Below are 16,060 nucleotides of genomic sequence, written 5' to 3' on the forward strand. Positions count from 1 at the left end.
GGGGGGGGGGGGGCGGGCACCTCTCCCCGTCGCCACGGCAGCGAGGGGGAGGCAGTGCCTAGGCCCGCCCCGCCCCCTCGGGGCTCCGCCCCCCCGGGACCCCGCCCCCCGCCGGCGGGAGGCTGATCCCGGGGGTCCCTCGATGGCAGGAGGACTTCGAGAGGCACGTCCAGAGCATCGGAGGAGATTAAGAGCAACCGCCATCCTCCCCTGAGGAAAATAACTATTATAATCAACCAATCGGAAGGTGTTTCTTTTAATTTAATTAACAAACATACGACAGGCTTTTTTTTATTACTCAGTTGGGAAGTCGTGGCAGCGACCGTCCCACCGGCTGGTTTCCTCGGGCGCTGCGCAGCGGCAGCACAGCCGGGTCAGGCAGATGGAGGGTCCGCTCTGTGACAGCTCACCACTGATCCCCGCAAGCAGAACTTCCCTTCCCCACCTCGCTCTCACTTTAAACCAGCTTTTTTCAAGTCCTCTGGCAGAACGCGGCCTTTCTTCCGGGCCCTGGCTTTCTTCTTCTCTATCCTATCCTTCTTCTTCTTCTGAATGTTCTTGCGACGCTTTTCCTGCCGCTGTTGCATCTTTTCCACCACTTTTTCTGTCCGCTTCTCCCACTGCCTTTGGCGTTGCGCTTTACGCTTCTCCTTACGCTTCAGAGCTTCTTTCAGACGTTCCTCATTGTCACGAATCTTTACGCCTTCCGCCTTATAGAGAACATTTGTCCATTTCATCTTGTTCTCTAGCTCCTGAGCTTTCTTCTGGTCCTTATCCTTGAGTTCCTCCAGCTTATTCTTCCTGGTCTCCAGCCTGCTCAGCAGCTGCTTGTAGTTTTTGCCCGTCAGAGGAGTGATCTTGCCTTTCACTGCTTTCCTCTTCTCTTTCTTCTTCTGGATCTTGCTCAACTCATTCTCTTCATGGACTTCGACCCTGTTAAAGACAATCTCAGCTGTGCTCTCCTCCTTTTTGCTCTCTGGCTCTACTGGTACCTCCTCCGTTTCTTTCTTCTCAATTTTTGCCTTCATCTTCAACTCCTTTCTTCGGCGCTTCTTCCTCTCTCTCTCATACTTCCTTCGCTGCCTCTTCTCCAGGACTGCAGGAGGCAATTCTTTGGCATCGTCCTAAGAAGAAGGATGGACACGAATCAGGAACCCTAAAGGGATTGTCCTGGTTTCGGCTGGGATAGAGTTAATTTTCTTTCTAGTAGCTGATATAGTGCTAGGTTTTGGATTCAGTATGAGAAGAATGTTGATAACACACTGATGTTTTCAGTTGTTGCTAAGTAATGTTTATACTAAGTCAAGGATCTTTCAGCTTCTCATGCCCAGCCAGCAAGAAAGCTGGGAGGGGACACAGCCAGGACAGCTGACCCAAACTGGCCAAAGGGGTATTCCGTACCATGTGATGTCATGCCCGGTATATAAACTGGGGGGAGTTGGATCGCTGCTCAGGAACTAACTGGGCATCGGTAAGTGGTGAGCAATTGCATTGTGCATCACTTGTTTTGTATATTCCAATTCTTTCATTATTATTATTGTAATTTTATTATTATTATTATCATTATTAGTTTATTCCTTTCTGTTCTATTAAACTGTTCTTATCTCACCCCACGAGTTTTACTTTTTTTTCCCAATACTCTCCCCCATCCCACTGGGTGGGGGGGAATGAACGAGCAGCTGCGTGGTGCTTAGCTGCTGGCTGGGGTTAAACCATGACAGGGACAAAGCAGAATTAAAAGTGGGATGTCCTCAAATTCCTGATTTCAAACTTCTCCTAAAAATGCACTACTTGTGACAAGAAGCCGTGGGCTCAGCTTTTACAGATACTAAACACAGTAAAGGCATTTCAAACCCTTTACTCTCTTTCAACATCCCGTAGCTAAGTTCCCTTTCAGCCTCTTAGTGCTTTTCTTTTTCCTCAAAATTACCAGAGGCATGCTCTCCTCCAAGCCAGGCTCTACCTTTTCTCACGTTTTTCCAGACCACAGCATGCACACAAGTCTCCCAGCAATACCCACAGACACTTCCTTAGGAGATGGAATTAGCTCAAACCCTGAGCCTTGTAAGATTGTAGTCTTGTCCCCACATCCCCTGGGAGGCTAGGGAGAATTTATATTGCATCAGCACACACATGGATACATATTAAGAGTTCTCATACTTGTCCAGAAGCTTTTTTAATCTTCTCATGTAGTCTCTGACGCAAGAGATTCATTGCAAAAAAAGAAGGGGAACCCAGTTCACTTTTGATCCCTGAGAACAAGAGGAAGAAAATAAAAATACTTAAAAGACAGCACTAGCTAAACAGGAGAACTTTCTATGGCTATGGGAAAAGCTCCAAGAACTCTTTAGATGCTGTGAATAGAACGGAAAACCTAAAGAAACCAAGAGTTTCTATTTCATTGGTTTCTTTAGAATTGCCCTTTTCCTATCCATATTATCATTCAGCCCTGCCAGCCAGAGTGGCCTGGCATGCCCTGTGGCTGCCTAACAAGCCAGAAAACAAGTAGCAAGCCAGTGGAAACAAAGATGCCAAGGACATCTTTTCTTTGTGATCAGGCTTTTCAGATTCATAATGGAAAGCCAGCCTGGCACGACAGAGATTGCATCCATGCAGTAATTCCCAGAAGTTACCCAAATACATCAAAAATCTGCAATTCAGTTTAAACGCTATTTCCAGAGAGCCACCCAGCGGTGACGTTACAAATTTATGTACATACACAAAAGCTTTTAGGGCACATGGAATAAGCAAAGATGTTTTCAATTCAGCTGAACTTCTTAAAGGCTTTCCAATCTAGACATGTGTGAAGCAACTGAAAAGCAGCCACCTCAGCTTAGGTAACTTTAACCAGACCTCGTGGTATTCTTACCTGTAACCGAACTCTCATTTCCGCTCTGTGTAACACCCTGTGGAGATGATTTGCTGGCTTCAGGGGCTGCTTTCTGTCCCAGAGTAGGTTTACTGGTGTTAGAGACCACCTGTCTGACTGAAGGAGCATTTGTCTTCTCAGCTTGCTTCCTGGGTTTCTTTCTCTTCTTTTTCTTGAGCTGTCTGCCAGCATCCTCAGGCTGGCCTGGCTTAGACACTAGAAGGCAAAAACAAGTTACACAAAACAGGACAACACTACATGCCCACTTCGTACCATTCAGTTATTACCGAAGACTCGAGTTCCAGCATTACAATGGCATATCTCAATCTTCAAAAATTACATGTTTTAGGATTTATTTAAATAGACCAAGTGCTTGCACACTTCAGTAAAATCCCAGTCCTCCCACATCCGATCACCACGTGTATAAAAGCCGGCGGAGACCACCGATTCCCGGGGCTAACAGTGCAATGCGCATAACGTGATCGGGGGCCCTGCGTTTCAACAGAGATTGTTTTTTTTTTTTTTTTTTTTTTTCCCTTAAAAACCGGCACACCACCACTCCCCCGGGCCAAGCACCCCGCGGAGGCAAGCCTGTCACAAGCCCGGACTCCCACGAAGGGGCCGGGAGCGACAGTAGCCGAAGCGTGACAGCTCCGTTACCAAATTTTCTCTTCCGCGACTCCGGGGCGCGCTGCAGGCAGACCTTCCTCGCCAAACCCTGCAGGTAGGAGTCCTGGGCGGCCAGGTTGGCCATTACCGCCCCGGGGTGACCCGTCCCTCGGCGGGAGCTGCCCTGCCCGGCCCAGGCCCGGCTCCCTCAGCGCGGTCAGGCCGCGGAGCCCCGGCCGGGCCCGAGACGCCCCGTCCTCTCCTCAGGACACCGGGAGGACGGCAGCATCCTCCTCGTGCCGCTCCGCGCCGGTAGGAAGTGACCTCAGCGCGCCGGGCGGGAAGTGACGGCAGCGCGACGGCTGCGAGGCGGGAAGGGAAGCGGGAAGGGAGCCGGTCCCGAGAGCCGCCTCGCCGTCCTTCCCCCCTGCGGGACTCTGCCGCCGGGCCTCGGGGCGTCCCAGACAGACGGCGGGGTGTGGGGGGTGTCCTCGGGCCGCCTCTGCAGCGGCCGCGGGTCGCCCCGCCGCCCCCGTTTCCGCTGGCCGCCAGCAGCGTCCCCCGAGCGCAGCCGCGGGTAGCCCCTCCGCCCCGGTTCGGCTCCCGTCTGCAGGCCCCGGACCCTTACTTGGCGGTGACTGGGTCGGAGGAGACGGGGCTGTACCGGTTCGGGGGGGTGCGGGTGCCCCGTACAGCGGCAGGACTGCAGCCCCCACGCAGCGACAGCGGCGAGGAGGGGAGGGTGGTCTCCAAAACCCAGGGCGGGGGACACACACGACACAGACGCGTCCCAGCGCTTGGGCACAGTCAGCATTGTCCTGTTTCCACAAAGCCCCGTGGCTGAAAACACACGCCTTAAAAATTATACAAAAGAGTTAGTTTTATTAAACCACCTAATTACAAAAATAAATGGAATGGAAGAAAACGAAGTCAAAACACTGACCAAAATTCACATCCTAAGAAGTGAGACGCTGCAGCAGAATGCCAGGGAAGCTCAGCTCAGCTGCTGGCACGCAGCCGCAGCTCCACAGTGCCCACCACACTGAGCTGTCACGACCCTATTCCAGTTCAACTACACCCCGCACCCAGTCAACGCAGAACGACCACAACAGGGAAGGGCCGAAGAAGTGCCACGCTGCTGCACAGCTGCAGGCAAAGCACCAACCGCGTCTCGAAGGAAACTGCGAGAGTAACAGAGAATCCCTCACAGCTCCATATGCCCCAGTCATCTCCAGACTTTTTTATTAGACAAAACTATTAGACAACGCAAACACTGGCTTCATTTTAGCTCAGGCTATGTTAATAGAAAGCTTCTGTGTAAACGCTGAGAACAGAATCAGACTAAAGCATGTCATGGCTTCTCTCTGGGGCCTCGAGCAAATGCCATCATCAATACCTCAGTCTGATTCCTCAGTGTGCCCTTTCCTCTTTGAAAGGGAGAATACTGCTCTTTGATAAGGGTCTCCCGAGAGCCTCCTCCCAAACGGCTGCTAGCAAGAAGTTCAAGTTTGTGAAGCACTCTGACAGTGAAGACTGCTGACTAAAAAAAATATGACAAGATTCTTACCCTAATTAAGTAGAACGGAGGTTGTCAGAGGCCATCCTGAGAGAGCTTTAAAGCAGCCAGAATGTCAGTAACTTTGGGAAGCAGGGTAAAAACCCCAAAACACTCGCTGCCCCCACATTTGGCTCAAGTTTATCCCAAACAAATTCAACTCCCCACACTCCAGCATGTACTTACTGAGATTCACATGGAAACAAACTGGATTTCTAATGAACTCTACACGTAACTATCATGTAAAAGCAAACCTAACTCTAACTTGTCAGAGCAATCAACTTTGTATTTACTTATCGCGGTCTCTTAAGGGAGACGAACACTCATAGCAACGTCCCAGGGGCAGAGAAAGCACTGTGGCTATCCAGTGAGCAGAAACCTACAAACACAGCTCCAGTGCCTTCTCCTGACAGCAGGAGACGCTTGCTCAGTACAGCAGGTGGAAGACTTGCAGCAGCGCAGTGCCGCCGGGAGGAACATGTTCAGCAGCAGAGGATCCTCTTCAGGAGTGCTCCGGGGGGCCTGCCCCGTGCCCGTTCACGTGAGGGTGCGATGGGGTTGAGCTCTGGGAGGTAGCAACGCTCTGCTCTGCTGTGGCAGCTGTCAGAGGCATGGAGAGGCTTTCGGGGGACAGCGTGGCAAAGTCTTGTCTCCAGTAGGCTTCGCACAGTGGAAGATCATTGCTGTCACACAGACTGTAGCTTTCCAGAACAACCCCAGTAAGGAGAGACAGCGGGTGCAGTAAGAGAGGAGGGGAGGGAGGGAAAGGGTGGGGGAAGCAAGACAGAAGCAAAGCATTAAGAAAATGGCAAAAAACCCCACTCATGGGTGTAAGGTCTGTGATCACAAATTCATCACAAGTCTTGTGACACTGGCCTTCCCTAAGATACCCTTAAGAGCTGGTCTTGAACCTTGCGGGCCTGGTGAGGGTCAGGGGAATTTCAGAGACAAAACTGTTGCTAAAAACTGAAACAGAGGCTCAATTCTAATCCAGATGCTCTAAGTCCCTGGAAAGATCTCGGCTGAGGTCCTGGCACCGCAAAGATGGGAGTTCTGCTACTGATTTGAGTGAGGTGAGGACCCCATTCATAATTATTTTACTTGGAATTAGATCATGACCTATGTGAGATAAAAAATAGAAATCCTGCTCTAAATTTAAGTTCAGCAGAAGAGCTGGCACAATTGTTTCAGGGCCTGCCCCTGTCATGATAAAGAAGAAACCTATTTGCACCCTTGCCCTTTCAATAAAGTGCTCCACAGAAGGTCTGGGTCTTCTGTGGAAGCTCCGCAGCCTGATTATAAAGTTCTGATGGCTCCTATCATTTTCAGCAGAACCTGAGCTGTTCTCCTAAAAGCAGCTTGCTGTATTTGACTGCTGTAGACTACAGAGCTGGATGAACCAGCAGTGTGGGAAAGTAAAGTTTTTAAACAACTGGCTAATTCTTGCCTGTGCTCTGAGGAAAACTAAAACTAAAAAACTAAAAAGAAAAGTGATGGAAGAAACTGGAACAAAACCAAAACAAATTCCAAAGAGAGGAAGGAGCTGTACACACACAAGACATCCAAGACAAAGTGAGTGCTGGAGCAGAAAGCAGCTTGCGTTCACAGTAAAACAAACCCAGTGGGTCAAGTAATTTTGTTGTTGCAGCTTTATTTACATTTTTAATGTACGGACTTGAATAGATGCTTAGGGAAATATTTAGGTGTAGAAATATGAGACACTTCAAATTGCACAAACATGAAACATGTTGAGATTTAACCCCACACTCAAGACAGCTCCTGTGATCTCAGAGGAGGGAGCAATGGAACATAAATGCAAGTTTGGGGTTTAGGATGAGAAAAGGCAAGCTGGACTTGGAGTTACCGCTTTGGGGAGTAAGCACACAAAGCACTAGTTGCAAGCATCTACTTCTGAGCTCTTTTCTGGCAGCATCACCCAGCTGGTTTTGCAGTAGAAATGACAAGGCAGTGAACACAGGCTTTATATCTGGGGCCTTCGTAAAATGCCGTGGAAGACCACCCTTCCCTACTGTCCTCCACACACAGCAAAGCTGGGTTCAATTAGCAAAGACCTTCAGGACTGAACCAGAACTACGAGTCCTTTTCTGTCAGTCTTAGACCTCAGGCCATGGTTTCAAAGGAAAATCTGGCCACAGCATCCACTGCATCTTGGCAGGGGAGTTACAAAGAAAAGTTCAGCTGCGTCAGAAGCACAACTGCTTCTCCTGCTGCTCCCGTTAGAACAGTTCCAAAAGTCTAAGCTTCGCCTCTCACGTAACACTCCTCAAAAGTCAGGGTGAATAAGCAGCTACTGCACAGCCCACAACAGCACTGCCCAACCTGCTACTCTGTCCTTTGAGGGTTTCTCAGTGCAAGGGACTTCACTACTCCCCTTTGGGGCATGCAGCCAGGTCTGTGTGCAGAGGAACAGCTCTAGGAAACTACTTGAAGACAGGGTCTGAAAGCAAAGATTCCTTCAGAACAATCTACTTGGCTTTAGTTTCAAGGACCTGCTTTCAGGTCGCCTCATTAAAACCCCCACGTACACAAGAAAACCCTAGCAATGAAACCTGACCCTACACCTGAGGTGCATCCTATTAGTTACTCGCTGTGGGCAAGGGGCTCCCTCCTAAGTCCCCTTAGCACAATGGCAGTGACAAATGCTGGGTAGGAGACACTCCTTTCCATAGGTTTTTTTCACAGCCATCAGGAGCACTGCACAGGTACCAAACAAGCTACACAGCACAGGGCAGGCAGCTCTCAGCTCTGCAGCAGCTGGAGGTGTGCTGCTGCAGGGAGCTCTTTTCTACAGCCTTCCCTGGAGGGAAGACCTAAAATAAACTAACCAGTGACCTTCAGGGAAACTGGAGCACGGGAGAGCAGTTTGGCAGCATGGCTGTATGGAACCCATGTCCTGGCCTCACGGGACTGCATGCCTCTTTATAAATCCTGTGGGATCAAGCCCCATGAGAAAGTAACAGATGGTACAGAGGGGCAACCCCAGCTGGGCTCCCAGGACAGCACAGAATGCCCGTTTGTGGGCAAACCAGCTATTGCATTTACAGCCATTTAAACATGATTATCACTCTACGACTATGTGACATAACAGAACCCCTTCTTCCCCACATTAGACAATAAGGTTTCATTAAAAATATCTTAGTACTCTAGTTATAAAAGGACTTTGAATAAATCACCATTTCTATATTTACACACACACAATTTCTTTGGTGCAGAAAAAGACAAGAAAAAGCACAGGAAAGGAGTAAGTGCTAAAAGCAAACGACTAAGTGCTACATGATAACAGGTTTCAGTGGAGGGATCATAGCTCTGTAGAGTTGCAAAGTTTCCTCACCTCGTGACCACTCTTCTAAGAAAGAGCATGAAGGCAAATCCATTTGGTATATGCCAACGTTTGTGCTTAGATGTTAGTTCTGTTACAAAGGGTTGCTCTATATGGCATCTGGTGCCAGGCAGGTGAACAGACCATGCCAGCACGGTCAGAACCCCTTAGCCCAGAAGTTAAAGCTACCGACACACAGTGGTGGCAGTCTGGTGACAGTGTGAGGGAAGCATGTCTGGTACACGTGAGGCACTATCATCCCACACTGCATCGCTTTGGATACAGCTCGCTGCTGTGCTGTATGCAGCCTATGTAGTGGATACACCCCTGACCTATCAGGGCCTGGACTGGTGCTTGGGTTTGCGACCATCACTCTTCATTTCTGAGATATTTCTAGGATCCCTTGCCACCGCCCCAAAAAAATAAGTCAAGTTTGAAAAACAACTCTGAACTTTTACCTCAAGTTTTCTTCTGATGTCATAGCCATTCCTAAGCTGTGCCATATCAGTATCTTTTTAGTCTTAAAATACATATATTAACCCATAAATAATGGCCTAACTTCCAAAGATATTGAGTAATTAGGGTTTTAGTTGACTTAGCTGGGGTTATAGGCATTCAGCATTTTTAGAAAGGAGGGAAAAGCAAAAATAGAAAACCTGGTCATTAAAATTCTAAATAAGGTTTTCAAAAGTTAAGTTTTTGTTTATAAGTCATAGCATTATTGCACTGACTTCACTTAGCTTGTACAGTGCAGCCAAAATAATCAGGTTCTCATTTGTTTTCTCCTGCTTTCGTTTACTGCATCATCAACTAGAAGTGCTGGAGTGCATGACAGAAAATAAAAAAATAAAGTGTCTGAATTCTCTAAAGCCTGTTTTCTAAGAGTCTTTTAAAAACATTAAAAATCCCACAAACAGATCAGTAATAAGTCTTCCATAGAAAAATCCTATCACAATACTTCATAATTCAATGAAACTGAGCAAGTCTTTTTTGCTCATTTCAAATGCTCACCCCAACAGGACTCCAGGCAGCTGGGGGCAGTGGACTACAAGGGAAAAGGCACACTGTGTAACCAGGTCACTTGTGAAAGAACTCACCAGGAAGACGAAGACGTGGTTATCTCATCTAACATGAGGACCCAGCTCAGCAAGCTAGTCTCTCCAAGGAGAGAGACAGAGGCTCCTCCAGAAGGATACTCAGACAGAAGCCTATACCCCAAGGAAATTCATCTCCTTTTACAAGGATTACAAAAGAAGCCTAAGCAAATTATCTGTCAAATCTAGCCAACTAAAGCAGGCACCTAGAGTGGGACGCTGTGAATACGTCCTTCACCATGACACTTATACCCTGTAGGATATCTACAAGGAAAAGGCAGTTACTTTAGTTGCAGAAAAAGAGTTTAACCTAATTAAAAACAGGAGTGAAATGCTGTTGGGAACATTCTCAAGACCTGTACTCTAAGGACTACTTGTTTGTCTGGACTAACTACCCCAAAAGGGCTGGGATCATAAGGCAGAAGTCCACTGCCCTATTTGTACCTGGAAGAGTAATATTCTTCTTCTAGCTCGTACAGGTCAATGGAGATCTCATCTCGTAGTGCAATCAACTTCTTGTCGCATTCCTCCTGCAAGCTTCTCAGCTGCTGGTTGCGCTGGTTGATAGCTTCATTCACAGAGGGGAAATCATTGAGGATCAAGAACTGCTTCAGGTCAGACACAAGTTTCATCAGGGACTCACCAGCTCGGACCTTGTAGCAGGGAGGAGAAAAAAAAAAAAAAAAAAAAAATCACATAGCACACAGTATATCAAAACAGTGCTTTACTCCAATTCTAAAGCAAGATCTCCCAAGCTGCTCCTTCAGCCTAAGCCTTGAATAAAGTAGAAACTCTCACATTACTTGAGGATTCTGACAGAAGCCTGTAGCTGACAAGCCAGGCTACCCCAGCTTTCCCCCTAGAGAAGGGATTCACCTGACAGCCACCTCAAATATCAGGTTACTCTCCTAGCAGCAGACCTTGTAAGAGTTATAAAAGCTACCCAAGATGCAACAATGAAACTAACAGTACCTGCAGGACATGCTACCCACCGATTTGAACAGCAGATACTACTCACAATGTTTGCAGCTCTGACATGCATCTCATAGTTATCTTGTTCACCCTGGGTTGCTCGAGAGACTTGAGTTTCATCCTCAATCTAAAGAAAAACGTGTACATAGCCACCTTTACATACTAAAATCCTGATACACAATTACTACATTATAAGTAAACTCATTTCACTTCAATCCACACAAGGAATCCTTGGGGTGGCCTCTGGACTCTACAGCACCCGCGAATCATCTTTGCTACCCTCCCCGCCGTTCTCCCCCGTTCAGCAACACCAGGGCAGAGGCAGGGAGGCCAGCAGCAGCCGGGGAGAACCGCCCGCCGCCCGCCCTCGGGAAAGAACCCTCTTCCCTCGGGGCAACCGGGAGACAGGTCCCGCCGCTGCCCGCCGCCCTCCCCTCAGGGGCTCGCTCTCTCCTCACGGCCGCCCCCGGTTGCAGGGCCGCGGCCGCTCTCCCCTCAGGGGCCCCGCTCTCCCCTCAGGGGCGCCGCCGGGGAAAACCCGCCCCTCTCCCCTCAGGAGCCCAGCTGCTCCCCCGGCCGCCTCGGGGCTCGGCCACGGCCCCTGCCCACCTTAGCCGTCTTGATGATTTCGGTGAAGTTATCCATGATAGACTTGACATCGTCCTTGAGGCGCTTGTTGTAGGACTGCAGCAGGGTCTCCTTGCTTTGCGGCAGCACCCGCTGCTGCGCCATGGCGGCCCGCGACCCCGCTCCGCCCCTCTTGAACCTCCCCGGCCCCGCCCCGCCGCGCGCGACGCCGCCGTCCTCTCGCGAGACGTCGCGCCCCATAGATACTTCCCAGCATGCAGCGCTTCCCCTTTCTCTTCCTCAGTCCAAGATGGTGAGTGGCGGCGGGAGCGGGGCGTGGGCTGGGGGTTCATCCGCCGCCATCCGCCTCCATCGCTGGGCCGCGGCCCGGCGGGGAGAGCCGTGCGGGTGCTCGGTACCCGGGAGGGGTGTTTCGTGCCCGGTTTGCGGTGACCGGGGTCGGTCCCGGGGGAGGCCGGGTCGGGGCCTACCTGCCCGCAGCGGGGCGGCCGCGCAGCGCGGGCCGCTGGGAGCGGGGCAGCCCGGCCAGGGCGCAGCGTTTTTCCCGGTGTAGGGTGGATCCCGGGCCGGGCTCGGTGGCCGGTAACGCGTGGTGGGGGTGTCTCGGTTGCTGGCGGTGTCCAGGAGCGCTGGGCTGGGCCATTGCTGCCCGGCCGAGGAGATCAACAGGCGGTTTTAAACGGGAGGTTCATAAACCTTTTAAAGCCAAAGCGAAGAATTTTATCTCTGCAAAAGCAAGACTAGGCTGGGAGACTGCCAGGCTGGTGAAATGCCTGGGAAAATGCATTTCTAAGGTGGACTGAAAGCTCTTTCAAGTACATCAGTATTGGAGGCAAAAGAAGGAAGAGCATATTCCTTTCTTTCTTGCAGCCGAAAGGAAAGAAGGCCAAGGGCAAGAAGGTGGCACCGGCCCCTGCTGTAGTCAAGAAGCAGGAGGCCAAGAAGGTTGTCAATCCCCTCTTTGAGAAGAGGCCCAAGAACTTTGGCATTGGTGAGTAAGTGAATATTTGGGCTACTTGCTCAAGGATTTTTTTGTTTTATGGGCAGATGCCTAAATTGTAAACAGAAGCATATTGTAATAAAGCTGTAGAGTGGAGACAGTGATGGAGGCAGTTGCCTTGCTGCCTGGAGTTAAGATCTGTCCTTCATTAGGTACATGACGGTGGCTATGGACAATTTGCTGAATTTTCTGTATCACAAAGATTCATTATTTGATTCTATTGCGATGAATCTTGCCCTTTTGCACATGTTGCAGTGAATCAATTCAGACTCCTGTAGTGCCATTTTTGTACGGTGTGCAGATGATGTGAAAGAATATTTGCTATCTGAGTGATTGTGCTGACATATCACCACCAAGATCACTGATGCACTCATGCCTGTTCCATGCTGTTGCTCTGTGGGTTTGGAACAGCTGTGAGTTAAACTTTTTATTTTTAGGACAGGATATCCAGCCGAAGCGTGATCTCACACGTTTTGTGAAATGGCCGCGCTACATCAGACTGCAGCGCCAGAGGTCCATTCTTTACAAACGCTTGAAGGTGCCTCCTGCCATTAACCAGTTCACTCAGGCTTTGGACCGCCAGACAGGTAAGGATGTGCCTCACAAAGTTCTCTTAACTTGGGTCGTTGATGGGATATGCCTCAGAGAAGAGGAAAGAAACCAAAATAAGACTTAACAAAGGTAAGCTGGAGAGTATCTTTGGAAGCATTTTAGGGCAGCTTTAATAGTGACTGGGGTGATGTCAGCAGCAAGCTGCTGTCTGAATTTGCTGGCTTAAGTCTTGATAGCTGCTGTGTATTTTGAAAAGGGAATGGAAAATACCAAAGCTCCTACTTAACAACCCAAACCCAGGGTTATCTTAACTGCCTGTTTCCATCGTAATCCATTTTTCCAGCTTGATGTAGAACCACATAGGGTTGTGTAAACAGATAGTTTAAGAAATCTGTATGACTGTAGGCATTGGGGGGAAAGCCAGCATCCTGCAGGCTGACATTGATACAGGGGAAGAAGGGACTTCAGGGTCTTCTGTGAAATGAGTAAATAGTCTTTTCCAGGTGACAGTGTCTATGCAAGAAACTTTCAGCCCATGTAGAGTAACTCCTTCGTAGATGTTGCTTGCTTTAAAGGAGAAAGTGCACCACCTTTAACCATAATTGCTGTGGGGGTCCACAGGCATTTCCTCATCCAAACAGTGAAGGAGCTCTCACTGCCAACAGAGGTGCATGTAGAGGTAAATACGGGCTCTAGAGGCACTCTAGCTCTGCTCTTGCAGTGTGCAAATGATGCTAACTTTTTGCTGTCTAAATACACTTGATGACAACCACCAAGATCGCTGATGCACTTCAGTGTTTTAAAAAGTAATGCTTAGATTTTTAGGTCATGCAACTAACTAACTAGTAGATGTTCTCTTCCAGCTACACAGCTGCTGAAGCTGGCGCACAAATATAGGCCAGAAAATAAGCAAGAGAAGAAGCAGAGGCTACTGGCTCGTGCTGAGCAGAAAGCTGCAGGAAAGGGAGATGCGCCGACTAAGCGGCCACCGGTCCTCCGAGCAGGTAACTTTGTACGTGGACTTGGCTGCTTGCACATACGGGAGTGTAGTACTTGGTTAGAGCTCTGCTCCAACCAAACAGGATTGGACAAGCTATTGCAATGATGTATGAATTTCTTCACCTGAGCTCAAAGTGAAGAGCAAAATAGACGAGCTTTTTAACCCTGAGCTTTAGCAAATTGTCCGTGCAGTATCCTCTCTGTGCTACTGAATGGATGTGAGAAGTTTTCAGAACTTGGAAGCTGCGCTATGGAATCTGAGCTGGTTGTATGAGACTTATATGAAAGCTCTGAAAATAGACTGAGCGGAATCAAAGCTTACCTATAACTTGTTTTTCAGGTATTAACAGTGTCACGACTCTGGTAGAGAACAAGAAAGCTCAGCTTGTAGTTATTGCCCACGATGTAGACCCCATTGAGGTAAGCATACTCGCTGGTAGATGTTATGTGCTACCTGTGTAACTTAAGCTGAGATCAGAACTACGCTTGGGGTGAAAATGCATTTTAGGACAAATCTATTGCACGAAAAGAGAATGCATAAATTACCAGAACTGGAATACTTGTGCATGTTCCTAGTTGTCCTGGTATTACAATGAGGCTTGGCCCTTGCAATGATGTATGAATTTCTTCACCTGACTCAACAATGAAGAGCAAAACGAGCTTTTTAACACTGAGCAATTGCCACAGCCCAGGCTGATTCAAAGAATAAAAAGATGTTCTCCCTCAGTTACACAGCACGCTCCCTTTCTTTTCAGCTGGTGGTCTTCTTGCCTGCTCTGTGCCGCAAGATGGGAGTGCCATACTGCATCATCAAGGGCAAAGCCAGACTGGGGCGACTGGTCCACAGGAAAACCTGTACCTCTGTTGCTTTCACACAAGTTAACCCGTAAGTATTCTGTGTGCTGGCTTGATTCTCTGTAGTGGAGAAAGCAAGCTGCCCATAAACACAGACTGTAGGGCAGATGGATAGCAAACTTGGGTCTGTGTAGTTTAAAGTAGTAAGAATAAATAAAATACTGCCTCTATAATGTATAATATAGATGTCCTTTTGTATTAAGAGCTCTATTGGATCCTGAAGATAGAGATTACTTTGGCTTACCAAAATGGGTGTTTACTCTAAAATACATAGATGGAACTATTAACCTTAATCTGAGCAGTGCAGGTTCCTAAAGCATTGATGTTTGGAGTGATTACCCCTTGACAAATGATGCTTACGCTTAACCTGAAAAACCACGTTGCCACTACGAGCTCTTAAATCCTGAGGCATAAGAGTTACGGAAAATGTTAAATTGAGGCTCTAAAGGAACTAAAACTATCACCAACAGGGAGGATAAGGGAGCCCTTGCAAAGCTGGTGGAGGCTGTTAAGACCAACTACAATGACAGATATGACGAGGTAAGATTCTCTGTGCTGCTAGCCTTGTCTTTCAGTTTGTACTGTTAACATCCCCAAAAGCTTCCCAGTGAAATGCAGATTATTTCAGACATAGTGACAACAGTTTAAAGTCTGTTGGGTGTAGTGTACTTAGATTTGCTTATGATGTATCCAGATTCTTTACCTGAGGGTGGGGTAAGTTCTCTGTGCTGCCCTGAAATGTTAGTTCACTGCTTGAAATGTGTAGGACTTCCTAGTTGAGGAAGCTCTTCCCCTTGTACACAAAAGAGTGGGATTGAGCTAGTTGGTTGAATGTAGTAAGAGTCTGTACGAAGCGTCTGACCTGTTCTCACTTCTTTGCAGATCCGTCGTCACTGGGGTGGTAACGTCTTGGGTCCAAAATCAGTGGCTCGTATTGCTAAGCTTGAAAAAGCAAAGGCTAAAGAACTGGCTACTAAGCTGGGCTAACGATGTACTGGATTGCTTCCGTGTTTTCTGTACATAAAAAGAATAAACCCCCAGATGAAGTTTCAGTGGTCTCTGTTAATCGGAGTGTTCCAGGCAGCGGGTAGCACATTAGCATTGCCTTTCATCAAATGATTGAGTAGTGCCGCACAGAAATAGTTGCATAGAGCAGGTGATGACTTGGAACAACTGCCCTTAATTATTAGTCCTATGTCGTGATTCCTCTCTGAACACATAGCCCATCAACAGTGGCTCAGCTGTGCATACTTTGTGATCATAAAGTTGCATGGGCTAGGCTAGTTCTGGCTTTAAGCCTAGCTTGCTTATGCAAATACCTCTCAGTTGGGAATGGCTCTAGATAATCTCCCTCAGTACTTGGACTTAGTTATGGTATGGGTTGTATAGGGTGTTAGAACACTTCACCGGGCTAACCAGCTGGGGACCTCCCATGAGGAGGTCTGTAACACCTCCTCCAAGGCAAGAATGGTCAGGCTGAAGTGGGGAAGGAATCTAGACCTTTTTGTCCTTCTGTTCTTTCCTGACTGCTGACTTCGTCTTGTGGTGTTGTCAGAGGCTACCAAGCTTGATAAGGCTCCAGGTGTGGTGGCCGCTGCTTGTTTTTGCTGGCCCTCATCATGGTCTT

General features: G+C 48.5%; 3 protein-coding genes and 4 non-coding genes across 10 annotated transcripts; 5 read left to right on the forward strand and 2 right to left on the reverse strand.

Moving 5' to 3' along the window:
* Window positions 1–240: 240 nt before the first annotated feature.
* Window positions 241–3,807, reverse strand: SURF6 (surfeit 6). The gene is made up of 4 exons (XM_030000142.2): window positions 3,530–3,807; window positions 2,870–3,085; window positions 2,161–2,252; window positions 241–1,124 (listed from the first exon to the last, which is right to left on the reverse strand). Exons 1-4 carry the CDS (start codon window positions 3,621–3,623, stop codon window positions 453–455), a joined length of 1,074 nt encoding a protein of 357 aa, XP_029856002.1. The 5' UTR covers window positions 3,624–3,807; the 3' UTR covers window positions 241–452.
* Window positions 3,808–4,340: 533 nt separating this feature from the next.
* On the reverse strand, window positions 4,341–11,193 carry MED22 (mediator complex subunit 22). Of its 4 annotated transcripts, none has more exons than XM_030000152.2 (4): window positions 11,049–11,193; window positions 10,486–10,566; window positions 9,912–10,120; window positions 4,341–5,728 (listed from the first exon to the last, which is right to left on the reverse strand). In XM_030000152.2, the coding sequence occupies exons 1-4, from the start codon at window positions 11,169–11,171 to the stop codon at window positions 5,536–5,538; spliced, it is 606 nt and encodes a 201-aa protein (XP_029856012.1). In that variant the 5' UTR covers window positions 11,172–11,193; the 3' UTR covers window positions 4,341–5,535. The 4 variants fall into 4 exon arrangements, with proteins under 4 accessions (XP_029856012.1, XP_029856011.1, XP_040975843.1 ...); XM_030000151.2 differs by having other exon boundaries at window positions 4,341–5,734; XM_041119909.1 differs by lacking the exon at window positions 4,341–5,728 and adding an exon at window positions 6,665–7,982.
* RPL7A (ribosomal protein L7a) lies at window positions 11,155–15,485 on the forward strand. The gene is made up of 8 exons (XM_030000145.1): window positions 11,155–11,319; window positions 11,898–12,018; window positions 12,465–12,614; window positions 13,443–13,583; window positions 13,919–13,998; window positions 14,334–14,464; window positions 14,904–14,973; window positions 15,316–15,485. Exons 1-8 carry the CDS (start codon window positions 11,170–11,172, stop codon window positions 15,418–15,420), a joined length of 948 nt encoding a protein of 315 aa, XP_029856005.1. The 5' UTR covers window positions 11,155–11,169; the 3' UTR covers window positions 15,421–15,485.
* Window positions 12,324–12,396, forward strand: LOC115335509. Its single transcript, XR_003921453.1, has one exon. It is a non-coding gene; the product is annotated as a small nucleolar RNA SNORD24 (small nucleolar RNA).
* Window positions 13,303–13,368, forward strand: LOC115335510. Its single transcript, XR_003921454.1, has one exon. It is a non-coding gene; the product is annotated as a small nucleolar RNA SNORD24 (small nucleolar RNA).
* Window positions 13,676–13,752, forward strand: LOC115335508. The gene has a single exon (XR_003921452.1). It is a non-coding gene; the product is annotated as a small nucleolar RNA SNORD36 (small nucleolar RNA).
* Window positions 14,185–14,257, forward strand: LOC115335500. The gene has a single exon (XR_003921444.1). It is a non-coding gene; the product is annotated as a small nucleolar RNA SNORD36 (small nucleolar RNA).
* Window positions 15,486–16,060: the final 575 nt, after the last annotated feature.

This window comes from Aquila chrysaetos, chromosome 24, assembly GCF_900496995.4.
Source record: "Aquila chrysaetos chrysaetos chromosome 24, bAquChr1.4, whole genome shotgun sequence".
Lineage (NCBI taxonomy): Eukaryota > Metazoa > Chordata > Aves > Accipitriformes > Accipitridae > Aquila > Aquila chrysaetos.